The 21,869-nt window shown below is 37.4% G+C and overlaps 2 protein-coding genes across 2 annotated transcripts in view; one reads left to right on the forward strand and one right to left on the reverse strand.

Moving 5' to 3' along the window:
• Positions 1 to 17,516: 17,516 nt before the first annotated feature.
• Positions 17,517 to 17,867, reverse strand: LOC149789650 (uncharacterized). Its single transcript, XM_089973083.1, has one exon. It carries the CDS (start codon positions 17,865 to 17,867, stop codon positions 17,517 to 17,519), a length of 351 nt encoding a protein of 116 aa, XP_089829209.1.
• A 241-nt stretch (positions 17,868 to 18,108) lies between these two features.
• Positions 18,109 to 21,869, forward strand: part of LOC149789651 (thrombospondin-type laminin G domain and EAR repeat-containing protein-like) — a 42,046-nt gene continuing 38,285 nt past the window's right edge. Inside the window, exon 1 of the mRNA XM_089973084.1 lies at positions 18,109 to 18,148. Within this exon, the coding sequence (XP_089829210.1) occupies positions 18,109 to 18,148 (40 nt within the window). The remainder of the gene's footprint in view (positions 18,149 to 21,869) is intronic.

The following is a 21,869-nucleotide window of genomic DNA, read 5'->3' on the forward strand; positions in this document are numbered from 1 at the left end:
TTTAAAGTTAGTATGTAGGTTTATTGACAGACTAGCTGGACACGGGTTTAATGTTGGTATGTAGAGTTATTGTTAGGCTAGCTGGGCACGGCTTTAATGTTAGTATGTAGGTTTATTGACAGACTAGCTGGACACGGGTTTAATGTTAGCATGTAGGTTTACTGGTAGGCTACCTGGGCACAGGTTTAATGTTGGCATGTAGAGTTATTTTTAGGCTAGCTGGGCACGGGTTAAATGTTGGTTGTTGCTTTTGGTTGTTGTTGTTGTAGGGTCTAATGTCATATTTCAGCACAAGATATGCTATACATGGCGGCTTGTACAAATTGTTGAAGAAGAACCCGGGAAAATCCCCAAAAGAAGATATAACCTTGGATATACGATATAAAACATCGATATAATTTAACATACAACAGTGATATATGAAAGCTCTCCGTTACGGATCATTGCCATCTCACATCTGTCTGCCTGGGTTCGAGTCTCCGATTCGGCCTATGTGGGCATGTGGGAAAGCTTGCCAGTAGCTTCTCGGGGGTCCGTGGTTCTTTCTGTGGTTTTCCGTGTTCTTCCTCCACCATTAATACTGGCCACCATGTAATGCCTATCGTGTGCTGAAAAATGGCGTTAAACCCTACAACAACAACAACAATAACAACAACAACAACAATAAAAATATCCATCTACTGTGCATCATAAATATCTTGTCACTTGGGTGGCCTACCAACCTATCTATCTACATATCTATCTATCTATCTCTCTCTCTCTCTCTCTCTCTCTGTCTGTCTGTCCGTCATTTCGTTCGTTCGTTTGTCTCTCTGTCTGTGCAGCATGTGGAATGTGTACACTAATTCAAGCTGAAACAATAAGAATAATATCATCCTAACCTAACTGTATAGGAACAAGAGAGCACGCGTGGAGAATCTTTATGGAGACATCATCAAACTCGGTAAATGCTCTCCTGAGATTCATTATAGATTTATACAACTGTTGAACTTTATTATTTTAATTTTACGATGGAGATACTTCTCGGACAGTATGTATGTATGTATGTACGTACATATGTATGTCTGTATGTATGCATGTCTATGGCTGGCTGTATGTATGTATGTATACACACCTACACACACACAGATTCAAAACAAAATAATAAATAGATTGCAAGTTACCCTTTTCTGTATTGAATGGAAGTTTCTAATTTTTGCTTATTTTTGGGCACAAATGTAATGTTTTTTCCGTCTGTTTCTCAGTACGATGTTGTCTATTGACTAAGTCATGTAAAAGTAATCCTCGTGCCAAAATGTATCCATCTAATACAAAAGGCCTTTGTTGCTTTTACTGATATAGGAATATTTCTTTTCTCAGAGATTTCGTTTCAGATAAACTCCAGTAAACTGAGATTATAACCCTGAAGCCATTTTTTTTTTCTGAGACGAAAGATTCCGACCTGGTAGCCTATCATGTTGTTTGATGTTTAATTATAATGATACGACCAAACTACTGCACAATTAAGCTATTGAAGGGGCGTACAAAGATCTTGTGCTTTGCGCCTTTATTCAATTGGTTTTGATTTTTGATCCCTTCTTGAGAAAAACTCTCCCCGAGGTGAATATTAGTTTAAATTATTAATAAAGACAGGGTAGACAGCATCTGTTTACAGGAGGAAATGAATGGGGGGCGGAAACCCAGTTGATTTTTATATGAAATGATACCGTCAAGTCGTTGTACGATTAAATGAGACATGATTTTGCTAGTCTTCTAGATGCCGTATGCATAGTTTAGTTTCTTCTTAGATATATTAGATTTATGAGATTTTTTAGATATTGTGTTTTTATGCTTTATGGGATTTTTAGACATTGCATTTTATGAGATTTGTATATATTGTATTTTTATGGCATTTGTTAGGTATTGTAATTTTATGGCAATTTTTAGGCATTGTATTTTTTATGGCAATTTTTAGGTATTGTATTTTTATGGCAATTTTTAGGTATTGTTTTATTACGGCAATTTTTAGGCATTGTATTTTTATGAGACCTTAGATTCTTAAATCTATGAAAAATCTACAGTAAATCATCAACGATTTGAAAATTCTATATTTTATGGTGGGAAAAGACTAATCGGTAATAAGTTGATTAATTAAGAATTATTAAAAGGGCATCAGTATTAATTAAGACTTCTAAGTATTGGATGAATCGGTATTAATTAAGACTTCTAAGTATTGGATGAATCGGTATTAATTAAGACTTCTAAGTATTGGATGAATCGGTATTAATTAAGACTTCTAAGTATTGGATGAATCGGTATTAATTAAGACTTCTAAGTATTGGGTGAATCGGTATTAATTACGACTTCAGAATATTAGGTGAATCGGTATTAATTAAGATTTTTACATATTAGATTAATCAGTATTGATTAAGGTTTATAAGTATTGGCTGATCAGTATCAATTAAATTTTTTACATATTAGATGGATCATTATTAATTAAGATTTATAAGTATTGGCGGATAAGTATAAATTAAGATTTATAAGTATTGGCGGATCAGTTTATATTAAGATTTTTACATATTAGATGGATCAGTATAAATTAAGATTTATAAGTGTTGGCGGATCAGTATCAATTAAGATTTATAAGTATTGGCGGATCAGTATCAATTAAGATTTGTAAGTATTGGCGGATCAGTATAAATTAAGATTTATAAGTATTGGCGGATCAGTATTAATCAAGACTTATAAGTATTGGCGGATCAGTATTAATCAAGATTTATAAGTATTGGCGGATCAGTATCAATTAAGATTTTTACATATTAGATGGATCAGTATAAATTAAGATTTATAAGTATTGGCGGATCATTATTAATCAAGATTTATAAGTATTGGCGGATCAGTATTAATCAAGATTTATAAGTATTGGCTGATCAGTATTAATCAAGATTTATAAGTATTGGCGGATAGTATTAATCAAGATTTATAAGCATTGGTTGATCAGTATAAGCATCAGTAGGATAAGTATTAACTAAGACGTATACGAATAAGGTTGGTCAGTATTAATTAGGTATATAAGTAATAAATAGGTCAGTGTTAACTAAGACGTACACATATTACTTGGACTAGTATTAATAAGGTCTTAAAAGTATGAAATAGATCAAAGTTAATCAGGAATTATGTGTATTAAATGGATCTGTATTAACTGAGACGTATACGTATAAAGCGACCATTATTAGTTAGGTCTTGTAAGCATTGTGTATATATATATATATATATATATATATATATATATATATATATATATATATATATATATATATATATATACAAGACCCAGTTGATACTGGTATAATCAGTACTAATTAGGTCTTGTCAGCATGATATAAATCAGTATTAATTAGGACTTGTCAGCATTTTATAAATCAGTATTAATTATGTTTTTTCATCATTTTATAAATCAGTATTAATTAGGTCTTGTCAGCATTTTATAAATCAGTATTAATTAGGACTTGTCAGCATTATATAAATCACTATTAATTAGGACTTGTCAGCATTATATTAATCAGTATTAATTAGGACTTGTCAGCATTATATAAATCAGTATTAATTAGGACTTGTCAGCATTGGATGAATCATTATTAATTAGGTCTTGTCAGCTATAGATAGACCAGTATTAATTATTGTAACGGCATCATGTCAGTTTTTACACTGTTAGATATAGAATAACGATGAATGCAATCAGAAGACGAAGGTTTCATCCTTTCATTAGGAACATATTAAAGTTAAGCCTAACTATTTATTATGTCCTTTTCCAGCCAGTCTTTGTCCAATTGCTGACTCAACCTTGACATCTTGACCTTTCCCCCATCCCACCGCCACTTCCCGCTGGATTCGGCTTAACAACCCAGTTCACGTTTTTGTTTTAACCATTGAGTTTATTCTTATTTTTGTTTTCGCAACAAAGGAAAAATGTACATGGCAGGACTGGGACTCAAACCCATATTCCCTGGATGCTAGTTGGGCAATCTACCGCATCAGCTATCCGAGTCCATTAGAATATTGTCGGGTTTAACAGACGTCACATGCTGATACCCAGGTCACACATATCCTTGCCTCTGGGAGGTAAGTTGTCGTGTATATGTTAGTTGCATAGGCTAATGGACCCTTTAAACTCGAGGTGTTTTACTTCTGAAGGGTCATGACATGGCTGATCTCACCACTGCAGACGAAAAATATGCACGATCTAACCGAGAATAGAGCTCGGAATGCTAGTTGTTTTTTTTTTTAACCGGGGCTAGAGTTGTGGATGCTAGACAGGGTTTTCAACCGGCTTGAGCTTGGGATGCTATATAGGGTTTTTAACCGGGGCTAGAGCTGGGGATGCTAGACAGGTTTTCTAAAACTTCAGTTATCCAAGCTCACTTCATACAAACATACCTTTTTCTTCTTCTTCTTCCCCAAGTCGTCTTTTTTCTTCTTTCTATTGCCATTTTTAGTATTACTAATCCAAGATACTGTATATTAAATATACGTGCATAAAACACCTGTACCCGCACCCAAATCTAATTGAAAGTTATGACATGTGATACCTGTATTCGTTTCCTTTAAAGCACATACATTTTAAAGGCCAATTAAGATCGGTTGATACATCTTCAAATGAAGTTTTTAGTTCCTCTCACATTAATGTGAGAAAGTTCAAGGGTGTCTTGCTTAAAATATTGATAAACGAACATCGAAGTTGGTTAATAGAATTTCTTGTCATTTCCATTGCAATAAAATACCTTTTAATTGCATAGAACCATACAAGCAGAAGGATGATTATAAAGGTACTTTCTATAAATAGCAAATTTCAATTTGATCAGTTGATTATAAATAGGAAACATACCTCATAAAGTGCAGAAATATAAATATCGTCTCACATTTTATAGTTAATATAGGTACAATTAATATTTGGCATAAAAGACCTTAATTTTTTCAAGCCCGCCATTTCTCTGGCTGGGTAAAATTCAATAATATTGCGGGCCCTGAGTGGCCGAATGGTCGAAAGCGCTCTCCGTTACGGATCACTGCCATCTCACCTCTGTCTGCGTGGGTTCCATTCTCGGATTCGGCTAATGTGGGTATGTGAGAAAGCTTGCCAGTAGCTTCTCGTGCGTCGGTGGTTCTTTCCGGGGTTTTCCCCGGGTTCTTCCTTCACCATTAATACTAGCCGCCATGTATCGTGTGCTGAAAAATGGCGTTAAACCACACAACAACAATAATATTGAGGTTAATCTAGATATTTGTTAAGTGTGCAAGCAGTGAAGGACGGACTGACGGATGGACACACACACAATCGATATGTTGCACTCCATCTGCAGCCAAACTCATCAATGTAATTAATTGACTGTCAGGAATTTAGGAACGGATTGAACTTTTCTCACAGATATTTAGGACAAAGATTGAACTTTTCTCATAGAGATTTAGGACATGGATTAAACTTTTATTCTTGTTACAATATATTTTACATTATTCCAACGCAGTCTAATTAATAACTATCACAGGGATTTAGGCCATGGATTGAGCTTTTCTCATAGGGATTTATTACACATATTGAACTTGTCTCATAGGGATTTATTACACATATTGAACTTGTCTCATAGGGATTTATTACACATATTGAACTTGTCTCATATGGATTTATTACACATATTGAGCTTTTCTCAAAGGGATTTATTATACATATTGAACTTGTTTCATAGGGATTTATTATACGTATTGAACTTGTCTCATAGGGATTTATTACACATATTGAACTTGTCTCATAGGGATTTATTACACATATTGAACTTGTCTCATATAGATTTATTACACATATTGAACTGTTCTCATAGGGATTTAGGACATGAATTGAATATTTATTATAGGGAGCTAGGATACGGGCCGATATTTGATCATTGTTCTAATTCATATTACCGTATTCAAATAGGATGTAATTAATAACTGTCTCAGGGATTTATGACATGGATTGAACTTTGGTCATTGTTCTAATTTCTTTTACAGTATTTAAATATAATGCAATTAATAACTGTCTCAGGAATTTAGGACAAACTTGAATTCTTTATTGAGTGGGATTTATGACACATATTGAACTTTTAGCTAAGTAATGTTTTGAACGTTCCTCATAGGGGTTTTGGACATGAATTGAATATTTCTTATAGGGAGTTAGGACACGAGTTGATCATTTCTTAAAGGGAGCTATGATATTTTCTTGTTGTTGAGTTTAATTATAGTGGCGTGCGCACAATTGTATATGTGCTACTTTTTTTGTATATGTGCTACTTTTTTCTGACTGCACCGCAGCCTGCTAGTTGTTCCGGGGGAAGGGAATGGTGCCCCCTCCCCCTCCACCCGGCTTTTATGGGTTCAAGGAACCCTGCTAGTTTGGCCTCAATCTGTGGGTCCATAAAGGTCCCTTGCAGTTGAATGGTTGGCTGTCATTAGTGGGAAAGGGAGCTCGGGAACGGTCCTGGTTGCTTCACGTCGCTGGTTTCTTGTTGCATTTGCCTGGTGTTTCTTGCGTTTTTTCTTCTTCAAAATGTTCTAAAAAGGGGTGGGTGGGTGTTATGCTGTTTATAGAGGTTGTTAGTAGAAATCATGCATGAAGAGAGATTTTCAAGGTTATTATGGACATGAGTTATTATGGACATGAGTTATTATGGACATTAGCTAGGACATGAGTCTATCATTTCTTATAGGGAGCTAGGATATGGGCTGACATTTGATCATTGTTCTAATTTATTTTACAGTATTCCAATATAATGCATTTAATAACTGTATCAGGGATTGAGTTCTTTATTGATTGGGATTTATGACACATATTGAACATTTAGCTAATGGATTTAGGACATGGATTGAACTTTTTCATAAGAATTTAGGACATGGATTGAACTATTCTCATAGGTGTTTAAGGCATGGTTTGAACGTTTCTCATAGGTATATAGGACATAGATTGAACTTTTCTCATAGGAATTTAGGACATGGATTGAACTTTTCTCATAGGTATATAGGACATGGATTGAACTTTTCTCATAGGTATATAGGACATAGATTGAACTTTTCTCTTTGTCATATTGTATTTTTCATTATTACAACACAATCTAAATAATAGCTAGCAAAGGGAATTAGGACATGGACTGACATGGACTGGACTTTTCATATTGTTATAATGTATTTCTAAAATTTTACCTTTCATTGTATTGTTTTCCATGTTTACGTTTATTTGGGATGGTTTATCTTTCTACAGTTTTTATTTTTCAATTCTTAATAGTGACATTTTTTGTGCTGACTTAACCCGCTAATACGCATACATACATACTCACATATAGCGATAATTGAATGTTTAGTTCTAAAACTATCAAGAGAAAAAGTACTAAAAGCTAGAAAAATCATTTCGAAATAAATGTAAATATATAGTCCTTCAGGATAAAAGGCAAACACATTAAAAATGGCTGTACAAATATCAAGGTCAAGCCTTCCCAATCAAAGTAAATATGTTCTTCGTTTGAGATAGAAGACAAAAGTGGAAGATGTCACATTTTTAAAAGAAAGGTGAAAGGTAAAAGGTTAAAGGCTTAAAAGGGTTTATGTTCTTAAAGGATTTCACTTTGTTATATAACATTTATTTCTTATTGTCCTAGATTTTTAATTTATTTTTTACTTTTTTTTTCTGGCGGTACATGCACTGTTCCTTGACTTATTTTTCATTTTAAAATATCTGTCGCGTACAAAATGTCTTTCCATATGATGTCTGTCCCGCATAAAATGTCCGTCCCGCATAATATGTATGCCAGTCAGTTTATAAGTCCATACCCTGGATAGAAAGAAAAGAAGAGAAATAAACATAAACAGCAGCAAAAAGCATACAACAATAACAACAAACATATAATAATAATAATAATAATAATAATAATAACAACAACAATGATAATAAAAATGATGATGATGATGATGATGATGATGATGGTGATGATGATAATAAGCTTACGTTGCGTAATACAATCATTGTGATATTTGATAATTCTAGGGATACACAATTGTAGCAAATTTTAAGTAAAAATTAAAATTCATAGCGAGGACTGCTCCGGTGGCCTAGTGGTTAGAGTGTCCACTTCGAATGCGGGAGGTCGAGGGCTTGAACCAAGACCGAGTCATATCAAAGACTTATAAAAATGGTACTAACATCTGCCTCGCTAAGCGCTCAGCATTAAGAGTTTAGTGTTAGGACTAGTTGTCCTGGTGTCAGGATAAGTGACAGGGTGGGACATCATGCTACATGTATGCGACCTGATGCCTCAATGCTAGACACCACTAAGCTGCACATTGTTAAAGCTAGATTAAAATCCAGATATCTCTCTCTCTCTCTCTCTCTCTCTCACACACACACACACACACACACACACACACATCGAATCTGGTATTATTACAATTTATGGCTTTGTAACATTTTGGCAAATCAGTTTTGGAAATCTGCAACATGCATGTTTCAAAATCTGTCCTCGTAATTTTTAACCTCTATATAAATACGAAGTTTTACCATTCTCCCTTCCAATATATTAACAGAATTTTCATTTCAAACGCACGAGAGAGAGAGAGAGAGAGAGATAGAGAGCAAAGATATTGTGCTGAGTACATTCATTGGTCGGGCCAGTATTATTATACTAGCGTAACTTGATTATGTTGCTGTTGTAGCGTTTCAGCACATGATAGACTATACATGGCAAGGCAACCAGTAAAAATTGTTAAGCAAGAACCCGGGAAAACCACAGAAAGAACCACCGACGCAAGAGAAGCTACTGGCAAGCTTTCTCACATATCCACACTGGCTGAACCCGAGACTCAAACCCACGCAGTCAGAGGTGAGATGGCAATGATCCGTAACGGTGAACTCCATGACGTGATAACAGTGACAACCTTTCATGACGCGATAGTAGTGGTGGCACTTCAGAATATAATACAAGTGTCACCACTTTATGAAGTAATAACAATGGTAGCATTCCATGACGTGGTAACAGAGGCACCACTCCATGAAATAATAACAATGGCAGCACTTCATAACGTGATCGCAATGGTAACACTCCATAATGTGATAACAGATGCACCACTCCATGACATGATAACAATGGTAGCACTCTATGACGTGATACAGTGGGACCACTCCATGACGTGATAACAGTGGGACCACTCCATGACGTGATAACAATAATAGCACTCTATGACGTGATAACAGTGGGACCACTCCATGACGTGATAACAGTGGGACCACTCCTTGACACGATAACAATGGTAGCACTTCATAACGTGATAACGGTGGGACCACTCCATAACGTGATAACAGTGGTACCACTCTATGACGTGATAACAGTGGGACCACCCCATGACGTGATAACAGTGGGACCACCCCATAACATGATAACGGTGGGACGACTCCATAACGAGATAACAGTGGCACCACTCTATGACGTGATAACAGTGGGACCACCCCATGACGTGTGTGGATTTATCAGTAGATTATATCAAATTTTTCCATTGACGTATTAGATTATGTACACCGAAAGATGCTAACTACGGCAGATTTCGCAACATAGGATTCTAACAAATTTCAAATTTATAAAGTTTTCCACCAATATTATATCCAGTATTGCCTTCACTAACTGATGTTATTAATACCCCTCTCTCATCAGGGGAATTCCCATCATTTTTCAAAACTGCCATTGTAAAGCCTCTGCTGAAGAAACCAACACTCGACCATAACGATTTAAAGAACCTCCGCCCAGTTTCTAATCTCCCCATTCATATGAAAAAATAAATAGAAAAAGTTGTTTTATCCAGACTTGTATCTCATCTGAATTCAAACAGTCTTTTTAGCAATGTACGATCTGCATATCGCTCTTGCCACAGTACTGAAACTACTCTTATAAAAGTAGTTAATGACATTCTCTCTGCTTTGGATAGCAGAAAGATTACAGTCCTCACCCTCCTTTATTTGTCTGCAGCACTTGACACAATAGACCATGATATATTACTTCACCGTCTCCAGCATGTATTTGGCATTCATGATACAGCTTTACTGTGGTTCAAATCCTACTTGGTCAACAGGACACAAATTGTGTCTGCAAATGGAATACACTCCAGCACAGCTGATCTGTGTTATGCATCAGTTGATCTGTGTTATGCATCAGCTGATCTGTGTTATGCATCAGCTGATCTGTGTTATGCATCAGCTGATCTGTGTTATGCATCAGCTCCATTTGCAAACATTTTTTAGCTGATGCCACTAAAACACTTGTGTGTTCATTAGTACTTTCAAGACTGAACTAATGTAACTCAATTCTGTCAGGTTCATCTCAATATCTACTCCAGAAACTTCAAACAATTCAAAATACAGCTGCTCGGATCAAACTTAGTGTATCACGATCAGAGCACACGTCTCCGCTGCTCTGTACCCTGCACTGGCTATCCATTCTCTGTGCTACGTTTCACTGATGGACTCCAGTCCAACATACCTATCCGACCTCATCCATGTGTACACACCAGCAAGATACGTACGCTCCTCTTCTGACAATCGTATACTCATTATTCTCACAAGGAAAACAAAGTCATATGGACAGCGTTCTTTTGCATACAAGGGCCAGCAACGTGGAATGAATTGCCCACTGAATATTGACACAAAGACACATTGATCCCATTCAAGAGTGCTCTTAAAACTCAATTATTTCGACTACAAGAATAAATTTAAAGACCTAATACTGTTCCCTTCCTTAACTATTTTCAGCATGTTGTTTATGTTTTTTAAGTTCATGGTGTTTGCTTTTTGTAATAATATCTTTTTATATTTTTTATCTTATAGGTGTTGGCTAATGTTGTAAAGCGCTTATAACTTCTAAGCATTAGACGCTATACAAAGTCCTCATTATTATTATTATTACTAAAATTGAAAGATCTGACAGCATAATAATAGCACAAGTCCATGAAACATCAAAGTATTAGAGAAAATGTTCTCTCTCTCTCTCTCTGTACCCTTAGTCGTTGCCACAAATCTTTATTATCGCAAAATGGACAGTTCAGTTATGTGTGTTGTATCAGTTTTAATTCCGCTCTACCAGACCAGTATTATATTTACATATAGTTCTCCTATAAATAGCTTGCTTCACCTTGTAACTAGACAAATGTTGAATTAAGAGCTAATACTGCATATATCCTGATTTCGTCCTTTCCAAACCAATGCTAAACTTAGAGTTTCGTCCTTTCCAAACCAATGCTAAACTTAGAGTTCTTACTGTGTACATCCCGATCTGGTCCTATCCAAACCAATGCTAAACTTGGAGTTCCTACTGCGAACATCCCGATTTCGTCCTATCGAGACAAATTCTAAACGTAGAGTTCTTACTATGTACATCCCGATTTCGTCCTATCCAAACCAATGCTAAACTTGGAGTTCTTACTGCGAACATCCCGATTTCGTCCTAACCAAGCAAATTCTAAACGTAGAGTTCTTACTGCGTACATCCCGATCTCGTCCTATAAAAAACAATGCTAAACGTTGAGTTCTTATTGCGTACATCGCGATCTCATCCTATTAAAACCAATGCTAAACTTAGAGGTCATACTGCATACATACCGATCTCGTCCTGTCCAAGACAATGCTAAACTTAGAGTTCTTGTTGAGTACATCCCGATCTCGTTCTATCCAAACCAATGCTAAACGCTAAGTTCTTATTGCCTACATCGCGATCTCGTCCTATCCAACCAATGCTAAACTTAGAGTTCTTACTGTGTACATCCCGATCTCGTCCTATAAAAACCAAAGCTAAACTTAGAGTTCTTACTATGTACATCCCGATTTCGTCCTATAAAAAACAATGCTAAACTTAGAGTTCTTACTGCGTACATCCCGATCTCGTCATATAAAAACCAATGCTAAACTTAAGAGTTCTTAATGTGTACATCCCGATTTCGTCCTATTGAAACTAATGCTAAACGTAGAGTTCTTACTGCATACATACCGATCTCGCCCTATCCAAACCATTTCTAAACGTAAAGTTCTTACTGCGTACATCGCGACCTTGCCCTAACAAACTAACGATGTGTTCTCAGTTTCATGCTGTGTTCACTTCGATTTTTGCACTAACCAAACCAGCGAGTTCGTGCAGCATACAACCCTTTGTTGTACTACCCAAACAAATGATGAACCATGTGTTCCTACACCACTATCTCACATTGGCCAAAAACATGATGAACCATGTGTTCCTACACCACTATCTCGCATTGGCCAAAAGCATGATGAACCATGTGTTCCTACACCACTATCTCGCCTTGGCCATAGGAGTATTGAATAGAGTTCGTTCCGCATATATCATCATCTCGCATTTCGTAACAAAACGAATGAATACCCTGTGTCTCTAACCAGAAGAATGGCAACTCTGCATACCATAACCAAACGAATGATGAATTATGTTTTCCCTAATCAGACGAAGGATTAATTATGTTTTCCACAACCAAACGAATGATGAATTACGTTTTCCCTAATCAGACGAAGGATTAATTATGTTTTCCACAACCAAACGAATGATGAATTATGTTTTCCCTAATCAGACGAAGGATTAATTATGTTTTCCACAACCAAACGAATGATGTAATTATGTTTTTCACAACCAAGCGAAGGATTAATTATGTTTTCCACAACCAAGTGAATGATGAATTATGTTTTCCACAACCAAGTGAATGATGAATTATGTTTTGCACAACCATGCGAATGATGAGTTATGTTTTCCCTAAGTGAATGATGAACTCGTATGAGTTCTGAAAGCCTATATCTACATACCACTGCAAACAAACGAATGATGAACCGGGTTCGTCCAGCTTGTATCTACATACCACTGCAGAAAAACGAATGATGAACCGAGTTCGTACAGCTTATATCTATATACCACTTGCAAACAGACGAATGATGAACCGAGTTCGTACACCCCTATCTCGCTCTAGCACAATGAGTATTTATCCCTGCATGCTTACATCATGCAAACCTATCACGGTCTAACCTAACAAAGGTTAACATATGCTAAAAGCTGGGTTCATACAAACCCTTGTCTCCCTAGTTAAATAATTCTGAACCTTGTGCGCGTACACCCTCCCCATCTCGCCCTAGCAAAAGTAATAATGAATGCACACCACGCCCAATGCTAAAATAATGTTGAATGCACACCACGCCAGTGCTAAAATAATAATGAATGCACACCACGCCCATGCTAAAATAATAATGAATGCACACCACGCCCATGCTAAAATAATGCTGAATGCACACCACGCCTATGCTAAAATAATGCTCGTACATCCCCTTCTCATTTAGGTACCGAATGCCGAACACCGTGCTCCTGTTGGCTTATTCACATCTGGCCTAGTTAAAGCAAATGCTGAACCTGATGTTCTTAATACGAACACTGCCATTTGTATTGTATATGTCTATATCTCGCCCGTAAACGCCCATCCCTTTCCATACCAATCCCTTCCCATATCCCTTCCCGTCTCACGCACCTTCCTGCAGTAGTACGTCTTTAACAAAATGTGCGTTTCTTTTCTGACAAAAAATGGTCGAATTCTTGTCACTTGAAAACAAATACGACGAGTACTAAACAACCACATGAACGCATGTCACATGACGGTATAGCAAATGACCACATGGACGCATGTCACATGACTGTATAGCAAACGACCACATGGACGCATGTCAAATGACGGTATAGCAAATGACCACATGGACGCATGTCACATGACTGTATAGCAAACGACCACATGGACGCATGTCAAATGACGGTATAGCAAACGGCCACATGGACGCATGTCAAATGACGGTATAGCAAACGACCACATGGACGCAAGTAACATGACGGTAGAGCAAACGATACAAGGCTTTTCTACGGTGTCTGAATCTCCGTAAATGTATGACGATAGATCTACTCCGTATTTTAACATTGTTATTTCAATGCTTGTCTTTGGTGTTGCCAACCGCTCCGTGGCCTAAATGGCTAGAAAGTCCGCCTCAGATGCTGGAGGTCGCGGGTTCGAACCTCAGTCGAGTCATATCAAAGATTTATAAAAAATGGTACTAGCAGCTGTCTCGTTAGCATTCAGCATTAAGAGGTTAATGTTAGGACTTGTTGGCCTTGCGTCAGGATAATGTGACTGGGTTTGACGTCATGCTGCATGTCTGCGGCATGATGCCACAGTGCTAGACATCACTTTAAACTGCCAAACTTCAGACCTTATAGCAATATGACTCAAATTGTTAGAGCTACGTTAAAAACCCAACTCACAAATAGTTGGTGTTGCCCTGTACTCTGTATTACATAGTTCAATATTAAAGTGTTATATCAATGTTTGTTGACCGCTCCGGCGGACTATGTGTTTAGACCGTCCGCTTAGGATGCATGAGGTCGCAGGTTGGAACCCCGGTTGAGTCATATCAAAGTCTAATAAAAGTGGTACTAGCCGTTGCCTCGCTTGGTCGGCTTGGGTTCAGGATAATGTGACAGAGTGGGGCATGGTGCTACATGTCTGCAACATGACGCCCCAGTGCTAGACATCACTATAAACTGGTACACCGCAGCCATCTTTGCGATAGGATCCAAATTGTTAAATCTGCGTTAAAAACCTAAATCACACACACACACACACACACACACACACACACACACAATGACCGTATATAGTGTTGCGTGTACCCTATATTATAGAGTCCATTGCTGTCTTTAGTGTTGGCATGTGCTCGGTATTACCCAGTCATATTTTAACAGTCCTGTATCAATGCTTGTCTTGAATGTGCCCCAAGGCACATTACGCTATATCGTCATGCCAGAAAACCCATTACAAAAGTAATTAGAGCTCAAAATAGAGATACTTTTAGAGAAATTGCAAACTATTAATTTTCATTTAAAAATGTAATTCAATTCGATAGGAGAAATCGTCGCTCGTCAGAAAACAGTTATCTAGCTGATATTTATATTAATTCATTCTATATTTATTTCCTTCCTTCCTTCCTCAGATACATCTTTCTCCGTTTCGTTTAGACTACTTTCAAGTCCTCACTTTGAATTTCAGTGATAAGTATATATGGCATTGAGATTGTTCAGGAAATAACACTGTATCATTGGTGTTATGGCTATAAAGACTTAATGAAGTACTGACGATACGGGGTGGAATATATAAACCACTTAATAACGAAGGACGATGATAACAAATATAAATCATTCAGAGGAATATAGAATATTTATCGAAGTTACAATAAATTATTTATCGAAATATCTTTAATTTGAGGCTGTCAACATTACTGTAGATTACTGAACGAATATCTCAACTGAAGATTTATTATACAGATGTGGAATGGGATAACTATTGCTATTAGTTAATACAATTGCTATTAGCTGAAAGTATTGCTATTAGTTGATACTGTTGTTATTTGTTGATATCATTGCTACTAGTTCATACTGTTGCTATTAGTTCATACTGTTGCTTGGTTCATACTATTGCTATTAGTTGATACAATTGCTATTAGCTGAAAGTATTGCTATTAGTTGATACTGTTATTTGTTGATATCATTGCTACTAGTTCATACTGTTGCTATTAGTTCATACTGTTGCTTGGTTCATACTATTGCTAGTAGTTCATTTCATAACTATTGTTGTTGGTTTATACTATTGCTATTAGTTCATACTATTGCTATTTGGATCATACTATTGCTATTAGCTCATACTAATGCTATTTGGTTCATAATATTGATATTCATAATATTGCTATAAGTTTATACAATTGATTTTAGTTCATATTATTGTAATTAGTTCATAATATTGTAATTAGTTTATAATATTGTAATTAGTTCTTGATATTGTAATTAGTTCTCAATGTTGCAGTCAGTTCATACAGTTGCTATACGTTCATATAGTTGCTATTAGTTCATACTGTTGTTATTAGTTCATACTATTGCCGTTAGTTCATATCTTTAATACTTTTCATCCTTCTTTTTACACTAAGGAATATCATCTTCTTAGTGCAGTATGTGTGTATGCTCAATCTTGTCTTAATCCGTCTTAGTGCAGGATGATTGTGTGCTCAATCTTGTCTTAATCCGTCTTAGTGCAGGATGATTGTGTGCTCAATCTTGTATTAATCCGTCTTAGTGCAGGATGATTGTGTGCTCAATCTTGTCTTAATCCGTCTTAGTGCAGTATGATTGTGTGCTCAATCTTGTCTTAATCCGTCTTAGTGCAGGATGATTGTGTGCTCAATCTTGTCTTAATCCGCCTTAGTGCAGTATGTGTGTGTGCTCAATCTTGTCTTAATCCGCCTTAGTGCAGTATGTGTGTGTGCTCAATCTTGTAATAATCCGTCTGACATTTTTAATGTAAATGCTGCAGTGTATACAAGATATAAGTACACAATTAGTGTGGAGTTCTTAAACAAAATTTAGACATAGTGAGTAAATATCCAAGGAGACAATGAACAAGCTCTGCATGAAATGTGGGAAATTTTCTTTACATGAACTTATTTTAATTGCCTCATGTTATGAGACTGTATCTCTGGCGGTCACATCCATGTCGTGAGAGTCTCTGGCACTACGTCTACATGATGTGAGACTTTATCTAGCAATATGTCTACATGTTGTGAGACTGTATCTAGCAATAAGTCTACGTGTTGTGAGAATATATCCAGCAACAAGTCTACATGCTGTGAGACTGTATCTCTGGCACTAAGTCTACATGTTGTGAGACTGTATCTAGAACTTTTACATGCTGTGAGAATCTATCTAGCAATAAGTCTACATGCTGTGAGACTGTATCTATCAATAAGTATACATGTTGTGAGACTGTATCTAGCAATAAGTCTACATGATGCGAGACTATATCTCTGGCACTAAGTCTACATGTTGTGAGACTGTATCTATCAATAAGTCTACATGTTGTGAGACTGTATCTAGCTATAAATCTACATGCTCTAAGACTGTATCTACCAATAAGTCTACATGTTGTGAGACTAACTGGTAGTCGGTCTACATGTTATAAGACTCTCTCGCAGTCAGTCTACATAAGTATTATTATCGTGTGCACTGCGTGCTCAGACATTTAACAACGTCATCATCAGCAAGGTGCAGAGCCTGCAATCCACCGGGGAACTTTGTCAGTGGACAGTTGTTCACAATGTGTGACATAGTCTGAAGATCTCCACAGCAACATGAAGAGTCAGTGGTCTGGCCCCATCGGATAAGTTTGATTGCACAACGATCCTTTCCTGTCCGAAAGTGGTTCAGCGTGGTCAAAAGATGACGCGGAAGGTTGAAGCCAGGAGGGCAGACAGATGGCTCAGCTACGAGAGAGTGGTTTGCAACATCTGTTGGAGACCACTCGACAACCCATGCCGAAATAGCTGTAATTTCCTCCGGCAACGAACCTAACCAGATTGGACGTATCGAAGTCAAGCGGACTGCTGAATGTGAGGTGATGTCCAATTAGAGTGGAGGTTTCTCACTGGCATAGACCTTAGTCAACACCTTTGTGGCTGCTTCCTGGCGACGCATATGTGGAGGAGGAATGTTGCTGAGCCATGGTAAAGGAGTAGGAGGTAGTGTTCCAGAGAGTATGCGCATTGATGTGTTGAGCTGGACATCAATTAACTTAGTGTAGGATAACTGAGCCCAGACAGGAGAGCAATATTCGGCTATCGAATAATAGAGGGCCATTGCTGATGTCTTGAGTATCTGAACACTAGCGCCCCATGTTGAACCAGCCAGTTTGCGGAGTAGATTGTTACGAGTGCTAAGGTTCTCTGCAGTTTTCTTCAGGTGGTTGTAGAATGTCATTGATCTGTCCAGAGTCTAACCAAGGTCTGTTGGTGTCGGGTCGTGTTTTATTTGCTGCCCATTGAGGAGGATGCAAAGTTCATGGTTCGTATTTGCATTGTTAAGTTGGATGATGCAGAAGACTGTCTTTGTTGCGCTTGGCTGTAGACTCAATTTCTTGAAGAAATCTGTCATTTCCTCCAGGTCCTTGTTCAGTACCCCCTCAAGCTCAGTAAATGCGAGACTTTGGGTCCTGATAGCAATGTCATTTGCATACATAAACTTGCCTAGCTGTGTTACAGGTAAGTAATTGATATTGACATTGAACAAACTTGACGAAAGAACAGACCTTTGTGGGAGTACATTAGTCTGACGCCCCCTCGAGCTGCAGCTCTCTCTCTCTCTCTCTCCCTCTCTCTCTCTCTCTCTCTCTCTCTCTCTCTCTCTCTCTCTGATGTGCACCCTGAAGGGCCTGTAGTGATGAAACAATTCGATAGTCTCGACTAATCAGCGCGGCAATACTCTGGAGATTTTCAACAGCAGCCTTACATGCCAGATCGTGTCATATGCCGCTGTTACATCCAGTAAAACAACTCCAGTTTTAAGGTTCCTCTGAAACATGGTTTCAGCAAACGTAGTCAGCGCAATGACGTGATCGCAAGTGCTACGGCCATGCCTAAAGCATGCCTGCTCAACAGTTATGATATTCTTCAAGTCGTGACTAATTCTTTGGAGATTCAGGCGCTCCAATACCATAAAACAGACTGAAAGCAAGGAGACCGGCCGGTAAGTCGCCGCTTTGTGGGGATCTCTGCCAGGCTTTGGGATAGCACTAATCTTTGCCTGGCGGCACAAAGTCGGCATGCACTATTCCCTAACAACCCAGGTGTAAAATGTGACAAGCCTTTGCCTTCAGGCCAAGATGTTTCAGGAACTCAGGCAGAATGTTCAATTATCCTGCTGCTTTGCCTGATTTGATGCTGCATATCACCGTTTCATGTTCTGTTGTAAATGCCTCTGGAGTATTTTCATCTAGTTCATCTGATTTCCAACGGTAGTATTGTCACCACAATCTTGTACGTGATGTCTGTGCTATTTCTCCAGAGGTGCTTTTGACACTCGTAATAAGTGGCTAGCTACAGCATTTGGTTTGACGACAGGGTGAGCTTGAACTGGTGGTTGTTGAGTGGTACCAAGTCTTCAAATCAAACTCTAACATTTCCGACTGGAGTGCTTAAAGTTGACTGATCCTGTAGTTTCCTCTCAGCGAGTACTCCTGGCAGTGTCCAGGGATTCGGTCAGATAATATGATATGTCTGGGTCTCCAGATTCTTCATCCATACACGGTGTACAGACTGGACGATGTCCACGAGTGACAAACTAAGTGACTGTCTTGCATTTGTCTCTTTGGAAGCGGTGGTAGGATTCCTTGATTGGGATGTAGCGAGATGGCATAGTGACTATGCTACGCTCCAGTTGTGTCAGTGTAGTTCGTCCAATCTGCTTTGCGGAAGTTCCAACGCCGCTGTGTATAACCGGCAGCTGGCGTCCAATATGGATAAGTACTGGTCTGTACTGACTGTGTGGGAAGTCGTCATAACAATTTGGCTTACTGGCTGAGGATGGTCACCAATGGAGCTGACCCAGCAGAGCTCCGGTGCGTAGTCCTTTTGCCATCTTGCAGAATGAAAGGTCCCAGGTTTCTTGGAGTCGTGGTTCAGAAGGAGATCATTATTCATCACCCACTCTACCAAGTGTTCCCCGTATTCATGGGAGTGTGAGCAACCCTAGTCAGTGTGATGACTGTTGAGGTCACCAATATAGACGGCTGAGTAGTCAGTTTACATGTTATGAGACTATATATGGCTGTAGGTCTACATGTTATGACACGGAAAATAAAAATTCAAACTGAACAAGCTAGCTAAGTCCTCACGTATCGTGTAGCAAAATTACCTCACGTATCGTGTAACATGACTGCGTATAATGGACCATGATTACTTTACAAATCACGAAACATGATCATTTTACAAATCATTAACGATGATTACTTTACAGATCACGAGACTTTACAAATCACGAGATATGATTACTTTAAGTGCCATGTCATATAATAAAGAGAAAACAAAATTTCCACTTAATCTTCTACAATGATTTCGTAATGTAAATTAAAGATGACGAGAGGAAGCGAAAAATAGCCAATTAATTGAGGGAGAAAATTATGAGAGACAAAAAGTTATATCACGCTCTTAAAACGCATATTTCATTATTTTTTTAATTTTTTTTACAGATCAAGAATGTTATGGATGATGCCATCGTACGAAGAATAGTCAATATAAGGAACAAGACTGGTTCCAAATCTAGATGCATTATAGTCCAATTTGGAAATATAATACCATGTACCAGTCGAAGATCCTAGATTGGACATGGCGGATGAGATTAAACGTTTTCTTGCATCTTCTTCTATATACAACAACTCTTTCCATTAGAATTCCTGTTCCATGCACAGGTAGGTTGATTCTACTACTACTACTACTAAAATTAATAATAATGTTGCTGCTGCTGCTGATGATGATGATGTAAGACCCATGCTGAATGTACCATATGGTCTATTATTATTATTATTATTATTGTTATTATTATTATTATTATTATTATTATTATTAACAAGTATTGTAAGTATGACATGTAATGTCACTATCAAAATCTCACAGCATGAATCTGCACACGGCGCGGAAGGATCATGGATTATGTCATTGTTAAACTTTACCATTTTCAACGAGATTTCGGCTTTTGAATATATATATATATATATATATATATATATATATATATATATATATATATATATATATATATATATATATATATAATGTGTGTGTCTCTTTCATCACAATAATTTAAATACAAATTACGAATCAATGAATGAATTCATCTTAACAGAAAATACCAATCCAAACGTCCTAAATTCAAGATGGCAACAAAACCATACTCTTTGTGGTCACAAGGTTAAATAACCATACACTGAACCTTCCTGAGATTCAATTACATCATCGGTTTTCACGCAAATCAAGAATGAATAAGTACTAATAGTTCGTACCAATGCACGGGCACGTATTCTACTCCGGAATAATTCTGCTTCAAAACCTCTTTAGTTCCGAACTCCATCGGACAGTAGCATTAGCTAAAGAAATAATGATATCAAATAGTAAACGTAAAGCTTCCAAATGAATAATACGCCTCGCAAAAGAAAATTATTTCTGCGATATAGTTAATGCTCTGAAAGCATGTGAATCCTGTTACTATCTTAACTACTTGTCACTGGTCAGAATTGACCACATCTACTTGTCACTGGTCAGAATTGACCACATCTATAATGATAGCAAGCTGTACTGTCTGACGGAGGTACCTTTGTATAAAGATAATTTGCTAGAGGAGATGTTGACTCGTTTACAAGTGTTCTCTAGGAGATTGGAAGACTAAAGGTATTAGGGGAACGAAATCGTCAAATCAAATTTGATTTAGTTTGACACCAAAGTGCTAACTGCGTTAATTGTATAGCATACACGCTCTTTCTTAATGTGATAACCTCGGATTGCAGACTCGGACTTTATATTCGGAAATTAATGAATGTAACACCGCCAGAATAAACAATAATAACGTAAAGCGCACATCCGTTTGTTTGTATCTATATTTACAAACACAATGTAAGGCATAAGTCTCATTGCTTGTATTACAATCTGTACTAAGTTGGCTAGACAGTAATTACAATCTGTACTAAGTTGGCTACACAGTAATTACAATCTGTACTAAGTTTGCTACCCAGCAATTACAATCTGTACTAAGTTGGCTACACAGTAATTACAATCTGTACTAAGTTGGTTACACAGTAATTACAATCTGTACTAAGTTGGCTACACAGTAATTATATTTAGTTTGAAGTACATGGTATATGTAATATCTCGCTTCGCGACTCAAACGCCGTTTAGGAATGATCTGGTGTCGTTTCGGAATGATCTGGTGTCG

This window comes from Sinohyriopsis cumingii, chromosome 10 (assembly GCF_028554795.1).
Source record: "Sinohyriopsis cumingii isolate HCF-2022 chromosome 10, ASM2855479v2, whole genome shotgun sequence".
In the NCBI taxonomy this organism is placed as follows: Eukaryota; Metazoa; Mollusca; class Bivalvia; order Unionida; family Unionidae; genus Sinohyriopsis; species Sinohyriopsis cumingii.

Bases quoted from the DNA above. Each gene is read 5' to 3' on its own strand.
- LOC149789650 (XM_089973083.1), bottom strand. From the start codon at position 17,867: ATGACATTCTACAACCACCTGAAGAAAACTGCAGAGAACCTTAGCACT.